The sequence below is a fragment of the Glycine max genome, chromosome 19 (assembly GCF_000004515.6).
Source record: "Glycine max cultivar Williams 82 chromosome 19, Glycine_max_v4.0, whole genome shotgun sequence".
NCBI classification, from domain to species: Eukaryota; Viridiplantae; Streptophyta; class Magnoliopsida; order Fabales; family Fabaceae; genus Glycine; species Glycine max.
This window is the reverse complement of record NC_038255.2, coordinates 4,167,480-4,185,306: the sequence shown is the minus strand read 5'-3', so window position 1 is coordinate 4,185,306 and position 17,827 is coordinate 4,167,480. Positions and strand designations below refer to the sequence as shown.

The window sequence follows — 17,827 nt, the reverse complement described above, 5'->3', positions numbered from 1 at the left end:
CAAATAAACTATAAATATTATATAATTATTTGATATTATAATTTATTTTGTGAAGTATTATGATTAAATTACTGAAAAAATTCTTATTATTTTTCACAATTAAGTATAAAAGTGGCCAGATAACTATAGGTACAAAAATTTGTATAAAAAAAATAAGAATTACACTATATCATAATTAAAATAATAATATTTAGTTATTATATATTGTTATGAAAATCAAAATAATATTATTAGATTATATTATATGTAATTTAAAAATTAGTTATTAATAATTTAATATGATTTAAAAATTATTATAAAAATATCTAATTGGATCAAATCAAGTTAATTCAATATGAATAACTTATTTGGACCAAATTCAAATGGATCAGAGTGAGAGTGAATTAATTGCATCTTTGATTTGACCTAACCAGATATACCAAAACATAGTTTCCGGTCGAATCAATATGATTCGTCCATGAGGTCTAATTTTAACAACTATGGTTTGGGAACGTAGTCAAGGATGTGTGATGTTGATAATTTTCACATTGTGCATACTGAGATAAGAGTAAGAGTTTTGTAATAATTACTTATTTTAACAGTACTAGTAGACTTTTAATATGCATAGATTTATATGAAAAGTCATAAGTTTAATAAATATATATTATATTTAGTAAACGTAGTATTTAATAATATTATTTATATATGTTAATTGTATTTGATATATGATAAATAGTCAATTATTATATCGTATATAAAAATTGACTATTCAATAACATTAAATGTTATATTTATTAAATATAATATATAGTCAAATTATATAACATAATTACAAATTTAAATTTAATGGGTTTCTGTTTTTAACATAGATATACAGGTAAAAAATTATATTTTTTATTCTTCCCTTGTATTATACTTGTCCATTAAATTAATTATACCAGCATTAATGTACAACGGTTGATAAACACCACAATAAATATTGTCAAAACCTAGAGCACGTTGTGCTCTATATTTACCAAAATGTCTTTTATTTTTTGTCCTCCACATTAATAAAAATCCAAAACGTCACTGCGTTGAAGCGATAAGTTGGAAACCTTTCAGACTATAGTTAGTAAAGTATATATAACTATTAATACAAGATAACCGCTTCCCCTTCAGATCTATTGGTATATTCCAACATTAAAACTGGCCAATATATATGAGAATTGAGAACTCCAAGTTATTTAATCTTCTTGTGATACACAATTTCTAGCACAAATTAGACCTCTTCTTGTGTTACTCTTTAGACACTCCACTAATCCAACTTAAGTCATTGTACAAGCACAAATGGATTTTCTGCGGTGCTTGCTATTGGTTATTATTCTTCCGTTGTGTTATTCTATTGATGCTGCATGTTCTAATGGAAAATGCAAGGTTTGTATACCATACCCTACCCTACCGCTTTGAACCATGCCGTAAATATGTTTTTTCTGTTTTGATCTTATTGTTTTCGAATCTTTGATCAGCTTGACGATGAATGCTCGTCTAACGGTGATTGTGGAGCCGGACTCTATTGTTTCTCGTGCCCACATGGCTTTTCAGGCTCTAGGTGTGTGAGATCTTCCATCACAGATCAATTCAAGCTCATAGTAAGATTCCCATTTCTCTTTAGTACTCTTTGCCTTATTTCACAAGAAACTGTCACAACACTTGCATAGATGATAACAACCCACCCAATTCATATGTGTCAAACCTTTTAACAATGCCATCATCAAGTGACAAAATTTAGAGTGGTTGGAAACTACTTCCATCATTTTACATGATCTGAATATCAACGTCTGCTTTGGAAAAAATTGTGATCAACTTTGTAGGCGTTGCGTTTTTTTGAGATACCTATAGTATGATATATGCACATTCTGTTTTAGAGGGAAAAAGGGTGGATTGGGGGAATAAGTTTAGGGGTCTTTCATCTTAATCTGTTGTTAATTGGTCTTTTTTTTTTTTTTTTTTTTGCGTAGAATGACTCTCTGCCATTCAACAAGTATGCATTTTTGACAACACACAATGCTTTTGCCATCAATGGAGAACCATCTCACACAGGAGTGCGTCGAGCTACCCTCAGTAATCAAGAAGACAGTGTAACACAGCAGCTAAAAGTATGCCATTCATTACTACAAACCTTAGCTTCTGTTAACTTTTATTATGTTCTGTTTCCTATAACTTATAAGGGATGTTTAAGGTCACTATTTTCTTCCATCAATGTTCCATTTGTAGAATGGAGTTCGGGGACTAATGCTAGATACATATGATTTTGATGGAGATGTGTGGTTATGCCATTCATTTCGAGGCCACTGTCATGACTTCACAGCTTTTGTATGTAAAAATCATCTTCCTGCTTCCATTTCCTTTAGGCCTATGCAAGGTTTTAAATATTGGTTGTGGTCGCATTGCGGTTTTGTCGCTTTTGTTGATATCGCGGCAAATCGCAGACAAATGCAGTCGATGTGGTCAAAATTGTTGTCATGTTGCGGTCAAGAATAGTTAAAAAAACCTTGATATTGTGGTGCAAATCACAGTCACAGATCATTTTTTAAAACCTTGGGCCTGCCTACGCTTTTCCCAACTTGTTTCTCTAACAACAATTATGACTAATGATACCTCTACATAACCCTAACTTTGTAATCAACAAGTAGGAACCAGCCATAGATACACTGAAGGAAATTGCAGCTTTTCTATCCTCCAACCCGAAAGAAATTGTCACACTCATATTGGAAGATTATGTTGAAGCACCAAAAGGATTGACAAAAGTTTTCACTGATGCTGGTTTGGTGAAGTTTTGGTTTCCTGTGACTAGAATGCCTAAAAATGGAGGAGATTGGCCTCTAGTGAGCGATATGGTTGCTAAAAATCAAAGATTGCTACTGTTCACTTCAGTCAGTTCTAAGGAAAAAAGTGAAGGCATTGCATACCAGTGGAATTACATGGTTGAAAATCAGTGTAAGAAAGCACCAACCATTAAAGCTCTTTTATTCTTCAACACAAATATTTATTCTTTTTTCCTTTGTTAATTTTTCATTTTGGTGATCTGAATTCTGCAGTTGGGGATAAAGGAAGGAAAGCACTCAAAGAAGGAAGCTGTCCAAATAGAAAAGAATCTTCTCCTCTTGACGACAAGAGCAAGTCCTTGGTGTTGGTAAACTATTTTCGCACTATTCCTCTGAAGCCAATCTCATGTGAAGATAACTCTGGAGGTCTCATTGAAATGCTACAAACCTGTCACCGTGCTGCCGGCAACAGGTGGGCTAATTTTGTTGCTGTTGATTATTACAAGGTACAACTTAATTGGCCATATTTTTTTCTTTTTTTCCTTCCAACTTTTGTTGTAAAGCTTAAACATTGGACTCTTTAATGCTGATATCATAATTTGGGGAATATTCTGCAGAGGAGTGAAGGAGGAGGTTCGTTTCAAGCTGTGGACACTCTCAATGGGAAGCTCTTGTGTGGTTGTAATGATGTCCATGCGTGTGTGGTAATGAATTTCTCACTCTTCCTTTCTGAAAACACTAAGTTAGTAAACTAATAACGGCTTAATAATTAATTTTTTATTCTTCCATTTTTCAGCATGGATCTACTGCAAAAGCTTGCTCAGCATAGAAAGCATAGCGACAAGCACAACAAGCTTCTGGAAATGTTTATTAGTTTTTAAACCGTAATTGCTTGCCTTTATCCCAGGCTTTCTGGTTCTGGTATAAATATAAAATCATTCAAATACTATTATAAGCAGCCACAGTGTTACCAGATTATGTTTGATTCAGAACTAAAAATGTTACCAGGTTATAGAATATGTTCAAACGTGTAAGCGAAAATTTTTTAGGAAATTTCAAGAGGAAGATACTTTGTTTTGTCAGATTATGACCAGATTTCATGCAACATGTGACTCCTCATAAAATTATTTGTATTTTTCAGTAATTAAGAATGGTGCTTCATAGTGTGCAGTTCCAAATTATGTATTGAAAATTTGAAATTCTTTACATTAAATAACAATAACAAGAATGGAACTGCATGGAGTCTTCATCCCTAATTAAAAAAGCACCTGCTACCAATGTCTAATAAATAACATTGAAGAGCATGAGAAATTAAGATGCAATAATAATAATAATAATAATGACATTATGTGGAAAAACTATTGAGTGTTTTGCAAGAAAGCTACAATAAAGTTATTGGACAAGAAAATGTTATAAAAATTGAACACGTAAAATATTGGCTGGTAACAAGAATGTTGAAATTTATGGCTTACAAAAAATGATAGAAGCAACTTGATTCCTGTACATTGTAAAAATAGACACAAAAATTGAGCATCTAGCTAGTAGTAGGTCTTCAAATGTAATGGTTTTGCCAGCATTTCCAGAGTATTAGGTTAATTTGATTCCCCAAACACAGCCTTGGGTCTATAATCTCGGAGAAAGAAGTCTTGGCTACTAAATATCGGTAACGCAAATTGCAGCATCCGAACAATGTCATTCATGGACGACCTCTCTGTCCCAGACAAACAACTCATCATCCCAATCTCGCAAAACATCTTGAAGCACTCGGGGGCAACAATATGCTCTATGGTTCCATTTTGGTAACAGTATCTGACCCAATAAGCAAGAGACTCCTGATTCGACTCTGTGGTGCAAATCAGAGCCAAACGAGCACACAGGACCTCAAACAACACTACCCCGAAAGAGTACATGTCAAACTTCTCCGTCAAATGCTTCCGTTTGTAATACTCTGGGTCTATATACCCAAAGCTCCCCTTCAGAGTAGTTGGGAGTGTGCAAAAAAACTGGTTTGGGTTGAATCGGATTGTAACTGAACCTAAACTGAATTGGTTTTTTTTTTTTCTCTAACTAATTCAAGAAAAAATGAGTGCACTATTTTATAAAATCAATTTAGTTAACCGAATTATTTCTACAAAACTGATTAACCAAACTGGTTTTCATTTAAATATTTGTTTATTTGAAAAATTAGTTCGAAACTGGTTTGGCTCTTAGAACTAGTTTAAAATTGGTTAAAAACTAGTTCAGTTCAGAACCAGTTTTTTAAAATCAGTTCAGTTTTGAACCAGTTTCTAAATCAATTTGACTATTTGAATGTAAAACCGAATTGGTTAAAACAGTTCAAAACCAATTCGATTCAGTTTTTTTACTGAACTAATTTTTGCACACCCCTAATAGCATTGGTGTTCACGTAGGCCCTGGACGTGCCCGTGGGTCCAATTCTGGAAAGCCCATAACCTTGGCCACCCAGTCCTCATCCAACAAGATGTTGGTGGTTTTCACTTCATCGTGGATGATTGTGCAGTTACAACTAATTTGTGAAGATAATGCAGCCTGTGCACCATGCCAATACAAATTTGCAAGCGTAGCTTCCATGATAAAGGGGGTTTGTTAGTGTTGTACTTGTGGAGATGGTTGCGGAGGTTGCCATGTGTCATGAAATTGTAGACCATGATCATCCCCTTGTTTTTGTCGCAGTACCCGATAAGAGGAACGAGATGGTGGTGGCAGAGCTATGAGAGCATTCCAATCTCGGCCAGGACCTCTTCAAACCCCTGCTTTGATCCTGGTTTGAGATGCTTGATATCTACTGGGATGGAAATGTCATCTATGTAGCCCTTGTACACATGGTCGAATCCCCCTTCACCAACAACTGAGGTGTTGTCGAAGTTGTTTGTGGCGGCTTTGATTTCGTCGAGGGAAAAGCATTGGCAGAGGCGATTGTATGGCCAACATTTTTCGCTGTAATCCTGCATGTTGGTTGGCAGCCTATAATCCCACATGTTGGTTGGAAGCTTGTAATCCTGCGTGTTGGTTGACAACAAGAGTAAACTGAACTTGGAGCTCGCCCACCAAACGATGAATAAAACAACAGGTGAGATCAAAAGGATACCGAATACCACCCATGCTATAACAATTTTTAGTTTTCCAATTTTGTTTTATCCCTTTTGGACAGGCATGTTTTTCTGCGGGTTATGCCCGGCGAGATTATTAGACTCATTGAAGATCTCAAGATAGTTCAAGAATGGGTGATTGGCACTTTCGTGAGGATGCATTTGGAGTGAGATATTAACCTTTTTATGAGTATCATTCTTGGGATTAAAATCGCATAATCTTTGTACACAGCTAGGCCTTTCTGTTTCTGGCTCCAACTTATAACATCAGCGTGGTCCTCAGCCAACTCGCTCCCTATGTAAGTGAAGAAAACCATGTCTCCAATGTTAGTAATATTTGGGTCAAGCTCGCAAAAATGGAACCTGGCCATGTAAGTGAAACCAGAGTCAACAGGGAACTCCCAAGTCAACTCGAGGCTCTTGTTCAGACCCATGCCACGAGTTGTTCTGTACAGTTCCTTGGGTGCCACGTAATCGGGATTCACCATTATGTTCATCTTACTGTTCATGTTAGTTGCTAGATCATTTATTCTGTGAATTGTTTTGTTTAATTAAATAATCTTCATCGTGACCAGTCAAGTTCCTGAACAAACCAGTGTCGTTTCTTGGTAAGATTCCTTACTCTCCCACTTTGATTCTATACTCTATCTCTAGTGCAGTGTTGGTTCTTAAGCCATACAGCGTGTCAATTCCCATGAGCTTGAAACCCATATCATTTGCAGACGTGTAATACAAATTGGTTGGCATGGAAAGTACCTTGATTCTGTTGATGAAAGCGTAGGAGTTTTGGTTGCGATGGAGTGAAGCTCAGGTTCAGCCTCCCACTGTCGTCCATATTGACGACATATTCTCTGAAGATGGCTTTCGTATTTTCTGCATCAGTGGTTAGAGAGGCAGTGAAACTATAGAGGAGGATGAAATTGGTTGGATTGAACATTGAAGAATGAGTTAGTGAGGAGAAAAGAGGGATAAGAAGTTGGGTAGAAGAAGTGGCAAAGAAATTTGGGTCCTGCAGTGGCAGGAAGGAGTAATTGAATTGCGAACGGGACAAGCGCGCTGTGGTGTAGGGAACTTGATTGGTAGAAGGAGATTGTGTTGTTGCAATAGCATAAACAGTATTGTCTTGATGAGATAAGAATGTTGAACTTGTGTCCCCTATTCATGTTCTTTCTCAGTGGTAAGATTTTTTGGTGGTGCTGCAACTGATATGAAATTGTCCCCTGGAGTGTACGCAAATACTTGGAGGTGTGTAAAGAGGTGGAGAAGGACGAAGAGTGTTACAGAGGTAATACTGTTGATCCTCATGGTTAAGGGTGAGAGACTAAGGAGTTTGGATTTGCATAGTGGACGCTCATGTTTTGACATCAATTTCACTTAAGACATAGATGTTGTTTCCAACCGCGTAGATTCAAAGCAAACATGAGTCCGCGTTAGCGAATTTGTTGAGGCTTGTTATGATGATCATTGCTTGCTTGTAGTAGTTGCTAACAAGCACCAGAAAGAGGAAGGTTCAGAGTGTTATAGTGAAAGACAATTGTGATGAGTAAAGTGGCAAAACTCAGGACCCTACTGTTATGTCTTTTTCCCGACCAACAAATATAAATATAGAAAAATAGATCCGCAAAAAAGAGAGAATTTTGTAAAAGAACTACACTTTTTTTATAATGGGTAGTATGAAAAGAAAAGTCATATTTTATGGTATTTTTTGCATTGTTAAAGTTAAAAGAAAAACTTTAACAAGCTAGATAAAAAAGGATGTTGGATACTGCACCTACAATGATGTCGATAATCAACGTTATAGTCATATTTTGGTTGTTGAGAACAAGAGTGGTCCACATTTGGAAGTCTTAGACAAAAAGACGAAGAAAACAACAAGCTAGATAAAAATGACGCTGGATACTACACCTGCAATGATGCCGATAATCAACGTTTTGCTTTTGCTGCTGTTGTTTCCCTTTGGGCGTTCCGATAACCAACAGATATAAAAATAGAAAAATAGGCACACAAAAAAGAGAGAATTTTGTAAAAGAACTACACTTTTAGTAGGATATATTTAGAGGCAAATGCAGTGGCTAATAATTTAGCAGCACATGGTCAGAAGTTATCTTTGGGTTCTCATTATTTTGAGAAAGCTCTTGATGTTTGTATGATTCCTTTGCGGGCTGATTTTGTTGGGATTAGATTCCCTCGTAGGTCAAGTGGTAGTTCTTTGGTTCTTTCTTGCAGTATAAAAAAAAGTAGAACAGTAAAATGTATACGACTTAAATATGTTTTTGGTTCCTGATATATATCCGTTTTTAGTATTTGGTCTCTAATAAATTTTTGCTTCTAGATAAATCCATAATATTTGAAAAGTTTTATCTGAATGTGAACATTAATCGGACACGTCGGTAAGCTAGTGTGGTGTCACATCGACATAAATTTACACGTAAGTTGGCTATGTATCGTTTGAGATAGCATTATATTTTAATTAAATTATAATTAAATTAAAATCCAATTAAAACAATAAAATAGAAGATGATACCTGGAGGAATCATCAAAATCGAAACTTGTAAAAGAGAAAATGAGATGGTACCTGGAAGAAGGAAACTGAGAAATCACAGAGAAAGCTTAGAGTTGGGGGGTGAAAGAAACTATAGAGAAATCACAGAGAAAGCTTAGAGTTGGGGGGTGAAAGAAACTATAGAGAAATCACAGTTTGCAAGGCAAAATCAAGAGTAAACGTGTTCTTTGGGTGGTTTGGTGATGCACTCTCTTGTTCTGTTTGTTTATTTAATTATTATTTGTTTATTGTTATTATTGGCATCGTTTGACCTAAGATGTTGAATGGATCATCAAGTGGGGGACCTTTTGAGATGTGCTATGTGGGATCCATTTCAAATTGAAACAACAAACCCTCCCTTCCTTGCAAATTAAAGCCCTTGAACCAAAATATCACAACTAACACTTGAAAATCAAATCCCAAATTGAACCATCTCACGAGCCATCCCAATGGCTTCCTCAACATTCCTTAATAGTGACATTTTGCTTGTCGTCGATTTGTTTGCACATGGAGTGGAACGCAAAAACGACGTCGTTTAGGAGATTGGATTTGGAGAAGGTTGAGGAGGAAGAGGATGAGGATGAGGTCGAGGAAGAAGATGATGTTTGTTGAGGCTTGGAGAGAGGGAACATATAAACGGGGGGAGAAATAGAGGAGTGGCAACGGTCTCATTTTGCTCCGGCAGAGAAAAGAAGGAGGCGATGGCCTCTCTTTGCTCCGATGGTCTCAATGTGCAGTTGCTGCCATCGTTGCCATTGAACCCCTGGTCGGTTGTCGGAGAAAGAGAAACCAGGTGGAAGCAACGCGTTTTCTGAAAATGTGAAAAAATAGAAAAGCGTGAGACTAGGCTGAGTGTTGTTTATCTTTTACTCTTCCCAAAAAGCTCTTGCACTCTTTACAGAAAGCTATTCCCAAAAGTGTGACTTTCCAAATGACGTCGTAATTATTTTCTAAAAATGAAAATAAAATTTTAATATAATTCCACTCACACAACAAGTACATGTGGCATCACACCTTATGTCGTATGCCAACTTGTCCGGTTAACGGTCACATAAACAATTAAGGGATCCTGATTAACGGTTGAGACCTCAGACAAACCTTTTCAAATATTAAAAGTCCATCTTAAAATAAAAATTTATTAGAAATCAAATGTCATATATATTATGTTATGAGTAGAGTAACTAAACAGTGTTCATGGTCAGCTGGTTAAACACAAGTTATACTTCCTACCATTTTTATTAATTACCTCATTCTAAGTTATGAATTATGATCGCATCCAATCTTTGGACTCAGGTTGATCTCGCTAGGCTCAAAATTAATTTAATTAAGGGTGAGTTTAAATAAGACGAAACTAAAGTGACTCAAGTAAGAATTAAATTACTTTTATAAAAAAGAGAGTAAGAATTAAATCACTTAATTTACACAAAAATATCACCAAACAAAAACTGACTAGACTTTAATGTCCAATTCAATTGAACAATAATGACTGAACACATTAAAAAATTTATAGCCTTTATTTTGGTCCTAAACTATCATGTTGCTAAACTGTTTACTTCTTTTTTCAAAAAAAAAAAAAAACTGGTTACTTCTTTAAAGTTGACTTTGGTTAGCTTCTAAGATTAATTTTCTTTATATCTATTGTATTTCTTTAAAGCTGGATTTCATAGAAGGTTTTTCTGTAAAACTGAATTTCCTTACTAAGAGCTTAAGGAGCTTAAGGCCCGTTCGAGATGATGGTAAGTTTTCAGTTTTCTGTTTTAAAATGTCTTTTTGAAACGAAATATGTTCTGTAAAATTTGGATTGAGTTGGTTTTATTACTTGTTTTTAAAATATTTTTCTATCCCATTTAAAAAGCAAAATAAATAGGTTTATAATGGGGAAACAAATTGTTATTTTCATAGTTAATGGTAGGCTCCTTAATCGTAAGGAAGTGGAAATTGGGGAAAATGTGTAATGAGTACCATATCCAAATTGTAGGATATCGTTTATTTATTAGAACAAAGTAATTAGTTGGAGAAGTTCCAATTGAAAATAGTTACCTGGAGTTCTAACAAATTTTGGAACTAGAAATTTTCATAAGATTAATTGTCTTATTTCATTTGATACAATTTGAATATTGAAGCAGAAACTCAAGGCTATGGTAAAATTATATCGTGAAATAGATTAGTTCTAATTATTTGTTGTCCCTTATTACTGCATAAACAATTTGATAAATAGTTTGTAGTTTGGAAACCTACCCCTAGTTAGTTAAACTGTATGTATATGAGTTATTGTAAATTTTATTTTACTTGAATTTGATTCACTCATATAAAAAATGTTAAATTTTGTTATTTTTTAAGTTTAATTTTATGGTTAAAATATATTAATGATCTTTGATATATACTTAAATTTTGTTTTTCATTTTTGGTCTTTTTTTTCTTTGATATTTGAATTTTTTTTGTTTATATCCATATCGATCCGTTAGCCGTTGGCGTATCCATTAGTAACAATTTAGTTGCTTATGTATTGTGTCACATTACATTAAATATGAAGTGTAAAAGATATGTGTAATGAGATGAGTGTAGATCAAGGACGAATCCAGGAATGTATCAAAGGGATTTATTTTTTTATAATTATTTAAATATTTAATAAATAATAAGTTTTAAAAAATATTTATTATTAATTTTATAAATAAAATTAGAGATATTGCTAGAAAAATTTTAAACAAGTATCAACTTTAAAACATATTTTTCATATATAATTTTCTCTATTAATATTTTTAATTTTAATTTTTTCCCTCACGTACACATAAGGATCCTAAGGAAAGGGGACCGAGGTTCTCCCTGCCCCCCTTGATTCACCCTTTCTGTCAATAATTAATAAATTAAAAATATAAAAAAATTAAAAATAATGACACATCCAATAAAATAATGACATATCATTAAAAATAGAATAAAAATGAAAAAGATTTTTTTTTCTTTTACCCACAATCCAACCCATTGATCCATTCTTTCTCTCTCTCTTTGTCGCCGCTGTGATTCCCATGAGGTCCTCCCCATGCCGCATCTCCCACCCGCAATGTCGCCCGATCATATTGTTGTCGTCGATGCTCACCCAAGCTCTTTGTGTGGTCAAAGTTATGATCTACTCACAATGGGTGCTAGTGAGTCATGGTGGATGATAGAGATGACAATGGATGCTGGTGATTTCTTGGTTCATTGTTCATGGAGGAGGAAAGAGATAACGGTGAAGTGAGAGAACAAAAAGAAGAGATCAGTGGAAGACATAAAGAATTTGGGTATATTGAACCACATCTTGCTGCGATGCTAGGTCATAAAGATGTTGTGTAGAAACCATGTTGGTGTGTCGTAAGGGTCCTAAAGTAGAGGAGAAGAACTGGGGTTTTGCAGGGAAGAGAAATGCGAGGAGGAAAAGTGTGGTGCTTCTATGCACAAGAATGTGACTTGGTCCTAGAACTAGCTCTTATTTATGAACATGGGTAACACAACTCGCAGTTAAGGTCATCTACTATGGAGATGCCAGGGTGGTCGAGGAGCATCAGAGTGTGCGCTTGAGGTTGCCACCGCTGTGGAGGGTGGTGACTCGTCAATGGCAATTTTGTGTTTACTTTAGATCCACATTTCTTGTGCATTTTTGTTTCTTTTTTTTAACTTGTTTGAATTTGTTATTAGAATATTTGAAAGAATTTAAAATTGAGTATATTGATCATGAACTTGATTTGGTGTTGTTGAGCTCCATCTGGGTCTGAATCTAAAAATTGTGTGTTTACCATAATAGAAATAATAGAGAATCCTAGAAAAGAAAAAATGAATTTCTGACAACTACAAGCTACTAGAAATCATTTATTTTTATATTTCTTTAATCCATTAATTATTGGCAGCCAATAGTCATATCATTATACACATCATTTTTTATGTGTAACATTTAATTCATCGTTACCATATAGACATTTCATTAACGGTTAAGATCATGCTAATTGTAGAAACATAAATAAAAAATTTCAAATATTAAGAAGCAACCAAAAATAAATTATCAAGATTAAAAATGAAATTTGAATGTATATGATGTAAAAAGATACATAGATCAAACAGCGGAAATTAAAAAGAATTACGAGCGTACCTCCAGCCATTGCAAATTGAACGGGAAGCAGCGCACACACGAACCTGAAAGACAGTTTTGTTCTTCCAGACCCTTACTCACTCTGAATAGATGGTGTATTTTTCTGAATAGAGAAGTGAGTTTGGTGATACAAAACTGAGAGCACCCCATCCTATTTATAGAGTCTGTCCATCACAGAGCTCTCAACTTGTTATCAGAACGTGAGATAGGAAGTTATGAGACGTGAGATAAGAAGTTATCAGTACGTGAGATAAATGATTGGTACATGATTTGTTACTGAATGTGGTTGCAAATATATTTGCAAAGATATGGGTTGAATGTAGATGGAAAATGGACCAGATTCAAAATAACTAATTTTTTCAAAAATAATAAAATTAATTAATTAAAAGAACGTGGAGGTGAACGTGCGCTTCCAACATTCTCCCACTTGGTCCATTTAACCCAACATCAACCGTAACAAGAAACATAATATATGAATCATGGCGATAGGTCCTCTGATGATGAGTAGTATCTTCCATGTACCACAATATATCGAGTCTCTCAACACTAGCTCTCAACTTAATGAATAAACCATATGTTTATTCTATATCTAAACCGAATGATTTTTCTCGAAATAAATAAATATGTGCACAAAACGATATGAGAAAATATCTAACTGAATAAGAGTTTCATTGAAAATAACAAATGTACGTACAATGAAATTACATCATGAAACCAAGTCCCATTCGTACTACATGATCCTTAAAATTCTTTGGTGGCATGCCTTTAGTTAAAGGATCACCAATCATTAACTCAGTGTTGACGTGTTCAATGACCACTTTCTTTTCTTTAACACGTTCTCTTATGGCTAAGTACTTGATGTTGATGTGCTTACTTCGACTTCCACTTTTGTTGTTTTTAGCCATAAACACTGCAGCAAAGTTGTCACAATACAACTTTAATGGCCTAGAAATAGAGTTCACAACTCTAAGGCCAGATATGAAACTCTTCAACCATACACCATGCGAGGTAGCCTCAAAACAAGAAACAAACTCAGCCTCCATAGTGGAAGTAGCAGTCAAGGTTTGTTTGGCACTTCTCCAAGATACAGCTCCACTGGCTAACATAAAAATATAACCAGATGTTGATCTTCGTGAATCAACGCAACCAACAAAGTCTGAGTCGGAGTAGCCAATCACTTCCAGACAATCAGTTTGTCTGTACATGAGCATGTAATCCTTTGTTCCTTGAAGATATTTCATCACTTTCTTTGCAGCTTTCCAGTGGTCAATACCTGGATTACTTTGATATCTTCCCAAAACTCCAACAACGAATGCAATATCAGGTCTAGTGCAAACCTGAGCATACATAAGGCTTCCAACTGCTGAAGCATATGGAATATTTTTCATGTGTTCCCGCTCAAAATCATTTTTGGGGCATTGACTCAAAGCAAGTTTGTCACCCTTCACAATGGGAGCTACACTTGGTGAACAATCTTTCATATTAAATCTCTCTAAAACTTTGTTGATATAGGTTTCTTGAGACAAGCCTAAAATGCCTCGAGATCTTTCTCTATGGATCTTTATGCCTATGACATAAGATGCCTCTCCCATATCCTTCATATCAAAGTTCTTTGAGAGAAATTGTTTCACCTCATATAGCATACCCTTATCATTAGTCGCAAGCAGAATGTCATCTACGTATAATACAAGGAAACAAATCTTACTCCCACTGACCTTCTGGTATATACAGTGATCCATGACATTCTCTTCAAAGCTAAATGAAGAAATGACCTCATGAAATTTTAAATACCATTGGCGGGAGGCTTGTTTCAATCCATAGATGGACTTATTAAGCTTGCAGACTAAGTGCTCACCAACACTAGATAAGAATCCCTCAGGTTGTTTCATGTAAACCTCTTCTTCTAGATCACCATTCAAGAACGCCGTTTTCACATCCATTTGATGCAACTCAAGATCAAAATGAGCTACTAATGCCAAAATTACTCGAAGAGAGTCTTTCTTAGATACAGGGGAAAAGGTCTCTCTGTAATCGATTCCTTCTCTTTGAGTGAATCCTTTAGCAACAAGTCTTGCCTTATGTCTCTCAATGTTGCCTTCTGAGTCTTTCTTTGTTTTGAAGACCCATCTACATCCGATGGCTTTTACACCAACAGGAAACTCAACGAGATCCCAAACTTGGTTTGATTCCTTAGAACTCATGGCTTGTGAAAACGTCTCAAGATCATTTTCGGCTCCAATGTTGTAGTCTGATTCTTGTAGGTACACTACATAATCACTAGGAATTGCTGTCTTTTTTACTCTAGTAGATCTTCTTAATGTTGTTTGGTCATCTTGCTGAGGAACTTGTTCAAATGGTTCTTCACCAGTTTGTTCAGTATCATCATGTTGTTCCTCACAAACAACTTGATCTACATGATCACTTTCAACAGCTTGTGGAACTTCAATCACTGGTTGTCTAACACCCATTTTAACTTGAGGGGTGGGAATGACTACCAACCTATTACTTGTCCCAGAAGGTTCAGCTTCATACTGATCCCTTTCAGAAGAAATGTTCTGAAATTGATCACTCCTACTGATCAAGTCATTTTCAAGAAACTTTGCATTCCTTGATTCCACAATCCTAGTGTTGTGGGATGGACAATAGAACCTATACCCTTTAGACCTTTCAGCATATCCAATGAAATACCCAGTAATAGTCTTAGGGTCTAGTTTCTTCTCTTGTGGATTATAGATTCTTACTTCAGACGGGCATCCCCAAATGCGTATATGTCGCAAACTTGGTTTCCAATCCTTGAATAACTCAAAAGGTGTCTTTGAGACAGCCTTGGTTGGAACTCGGTTTAATATATACGCAGCCGTCTTAAGAGCATCAATCCACAAAAATTGAGGAAGCTTTACATTACTCCTCATGCTTCTCACCATGTCTAATAAGGTTCGATTTCTTCGTTCTGCCACACCATTCTGATCCGGAGAACCAGGCATAGTGTATTGGGCAACAATCCCATGTTCTTGAAGAAATTTCGCAAATGAACCTGGTGCTTGTCCATCCTCTGTGTATCTACCATAGTACTCCCCACCTCTATCTGATCTCACGATCTTAATTTGTTTTTCACATTATTTTTCAACTTCAGCCTTAAAAACTTTAAAGGCATCTAAAGCTTCATTCTTAGAATGAAGTAAGTAGAGATACATATATCGTGAATAATTATCTATAAAGGTTATGAAGTATTTCGGACTATTTGCATCCATGTCTGGACAACATATGTCTGTATGTATGATTTCTAATAAATTAGAACTCCTCTTTGCACCCTTTTTAGACTTGTTAGTTTGCTTACCCTTAATGCAATCTACACAAGTCTCAAAATCAGCGAAATCCAAAGTACTAAGTACTCCTTCATCTACTAATCGCTTGATTCTCTCAATAGAGATATGTCCTAATCTTCGGTGCCACAACATAGAGGATTCTTCATTCACAATACATCGTTTTAACCCAACAGAAACATGCATAGAAGTAGCGTCATTTTGCAATTCAATCGAATAAAGACCATCAACCAATTGACCACAACCAATAATTTCATATTTATTTAGTAAATTAAAACCAAAGTCTGTAAAATTAAAATAAAATCCCAAAGGTGCAAGTTTAGAAACAGAAATTAAATTTTTACAGAAACTAGGAACATAAAAAACTTTCTCCAAATGTAATTTAAAGCCACTACTTAAAACTAAGACGCACGTTCCAATGGCCTCTACATGCGAGCTCATCCTACTCCCTGAGTAGATGCACTGCTCACTTCCCACTGGCTTCCTTAGGCTTTCCATACCCTGCAAGGTATTAGAAACATGGATTGTAGAACCAGAGTCAATCCACCATGTATTATGATTCACATTAATCATATTAGATTCATAACAAATGAAAGTCAATGGTGTACCTTTCTTCTCAAACCAACTTTTAAATTTGGGGCAGTCCTTCTTCATGTGTCCTTTCTTTTTATAGAAGAAACACTTTGACTCCTTTTTAATTGTTGGTTGAGTCGGAATCTTTCCTTTATTGGTGCCTACAGCTTCTTCCTATCCTTTCCAGAAGTAGAAGTAGTCAAATTTACCTTCTCACCCTCTTCCATTATCAATCTCTCCTCTTCTTGAACACACATGGTCATCAATTCATTAATAGACCATTTATCCTTATGTGTGTTGTAGGAGATTTTGAAGGGTGTATATTGTTGAGGTAGGGTGCACAAAATGAAATGTACCAGGAAGGACTCAGACATGGTAACTTCCAGGGTTTTCAACTGAGCCATTATGTCCCTTAAGCGCATGATATGTTCACGCACACCTCTCGTTCCAGTAAGCTTAATGGAAGAGAATTGCATAATGAGTGTGCTAGCAAGAGACTTCTCAGAGGTCGTAAACTGTTCACCAATGGCTTTCAACAGATCTCTGACCTTATCATGCTGGTCAACTGAACCCCGGATACTAGCGGATATGTTGGTTTTTATGAACATAACGGAGAGACGATTAGATCTCTCCCACTTTTCATAAAGATCAACAACATCAGGTTCGCTAGTTTCAGTAATAGCCAGTGGCTCATCCTTCCTTATAGCATAGTCAATATCTATCCAGCCCAAATGAAGGAGAACTCTTTCCTTCCAAACCTTATAATTATCACCTTTCAAAATGGGAAGGTCACAAGAAATATTCATAGATTGTGAAACTGCAAACAAACACACATGCTCATTAAGAAAATTTGAGACTAAACAAATGTCATGTTTTGCCAATGCAAATCATGTCTCAATATATGAATCTAGTGACACAAAACTTGCCTGTGGGCTAAAGTCCTACTCAATTAGATTCATCATGCAACTTTATGATAAAACTATTAAATCATGTTCTTTTCCTTAATTCCTGTGGGTAAATTAAGAAATATAATTTAATATTTTATCCTAATTAATCATACAAATATAACAAAATTCCTGTGGGTAGATTTCATCACATTACATATGATTAATCACAATTAATATTTCTAATGTGATTATAAATTTAGCATATAATTTTATTCAATTAAAGATGCTGTGACTATTCTCTAATTTAATAAAATTATATTAATCACTTAACATTCAAAAATAATCCTTGCATAAACATACTTAATAATGCAAATGTGCTCAATATTGAATCATAAAAATTACATGTATACCAATAACATTGCACGTATATTCATTCAACATGTAATAAACTTTAAGGATTAAATCCAATGCATACCAATATTTAACATA

General features: G+C 35.1%; 1 protein-coding gene and 1 pseudogene across 1 annotated transcript; one reads left to right on the top strand and one right to left on the bottom strand.

The window, feature by feature from the left end:
* The first annotated feature begins 1,038 nt into the window (after nt 1-1,038).
* LOC100812172 (PI-PLC X domain-containing protein At5g67130) lies at nt 1,039-3,741 on the top strand. The gene is made up of 8 exons (XM_003554875.5): nt 1,039-1,392; nt 1,485-1,607; nt 1,977-2,114; nt 2,233-2,331; nt 2,652-2,955; nt 3,057-3,289; nt 3,401-3,487; nt 3,580-3,741. The coding sequence occupies exons 1-8, from the start codon at nt 1,306-1,308 to the stop codon at nt 3,610-3,612; spliced, it is 1,104 nt and encodes a 367-aa protein (XP_003554923.1). The 5' UTR covers nt 1,039-1,305; the 3' UTR covers nt 3,613-3,741.
* Nucleotides 3,742-4,375: 634 nt separating this feature from the next.
* Nucleotides 4,376-7,198, bottom strand: LOC106797275 (receptor-like protein kinase FERONIA; annotated as a pseudogene).
* Between the last annotated feature and the right edge of the window lie 10,629 nt (nt 7,199-17,827).

What these genes read in the sequence shown, in the direction of transcription:
- LOC100812172 (XM_003554875.5), top strand. Translation starts at nt 1,306, where the DNA reads ATGGATTTTCTGCGGTGCTTGCTATTGGTTATTATTCTTCCGTTGTGT. An exon ending in GTCATGACTTCACAGCTTTT is followed by an intron (nt 2,332 to 2,651) that starts GTATGTAAAAAT and finishes ATCAACAAGTAG; the next exon opens with GAACCAGCCATAGATACACT. An exon ending in ATGATGTCCATGCGTGTGTG is followed by an intron (nt 3,488 to 3,579) that starts GTAATGAATTTC and finishes TCCATTTTTCAG; the next exon opens with CATGGATCTACTGCAAAAGC.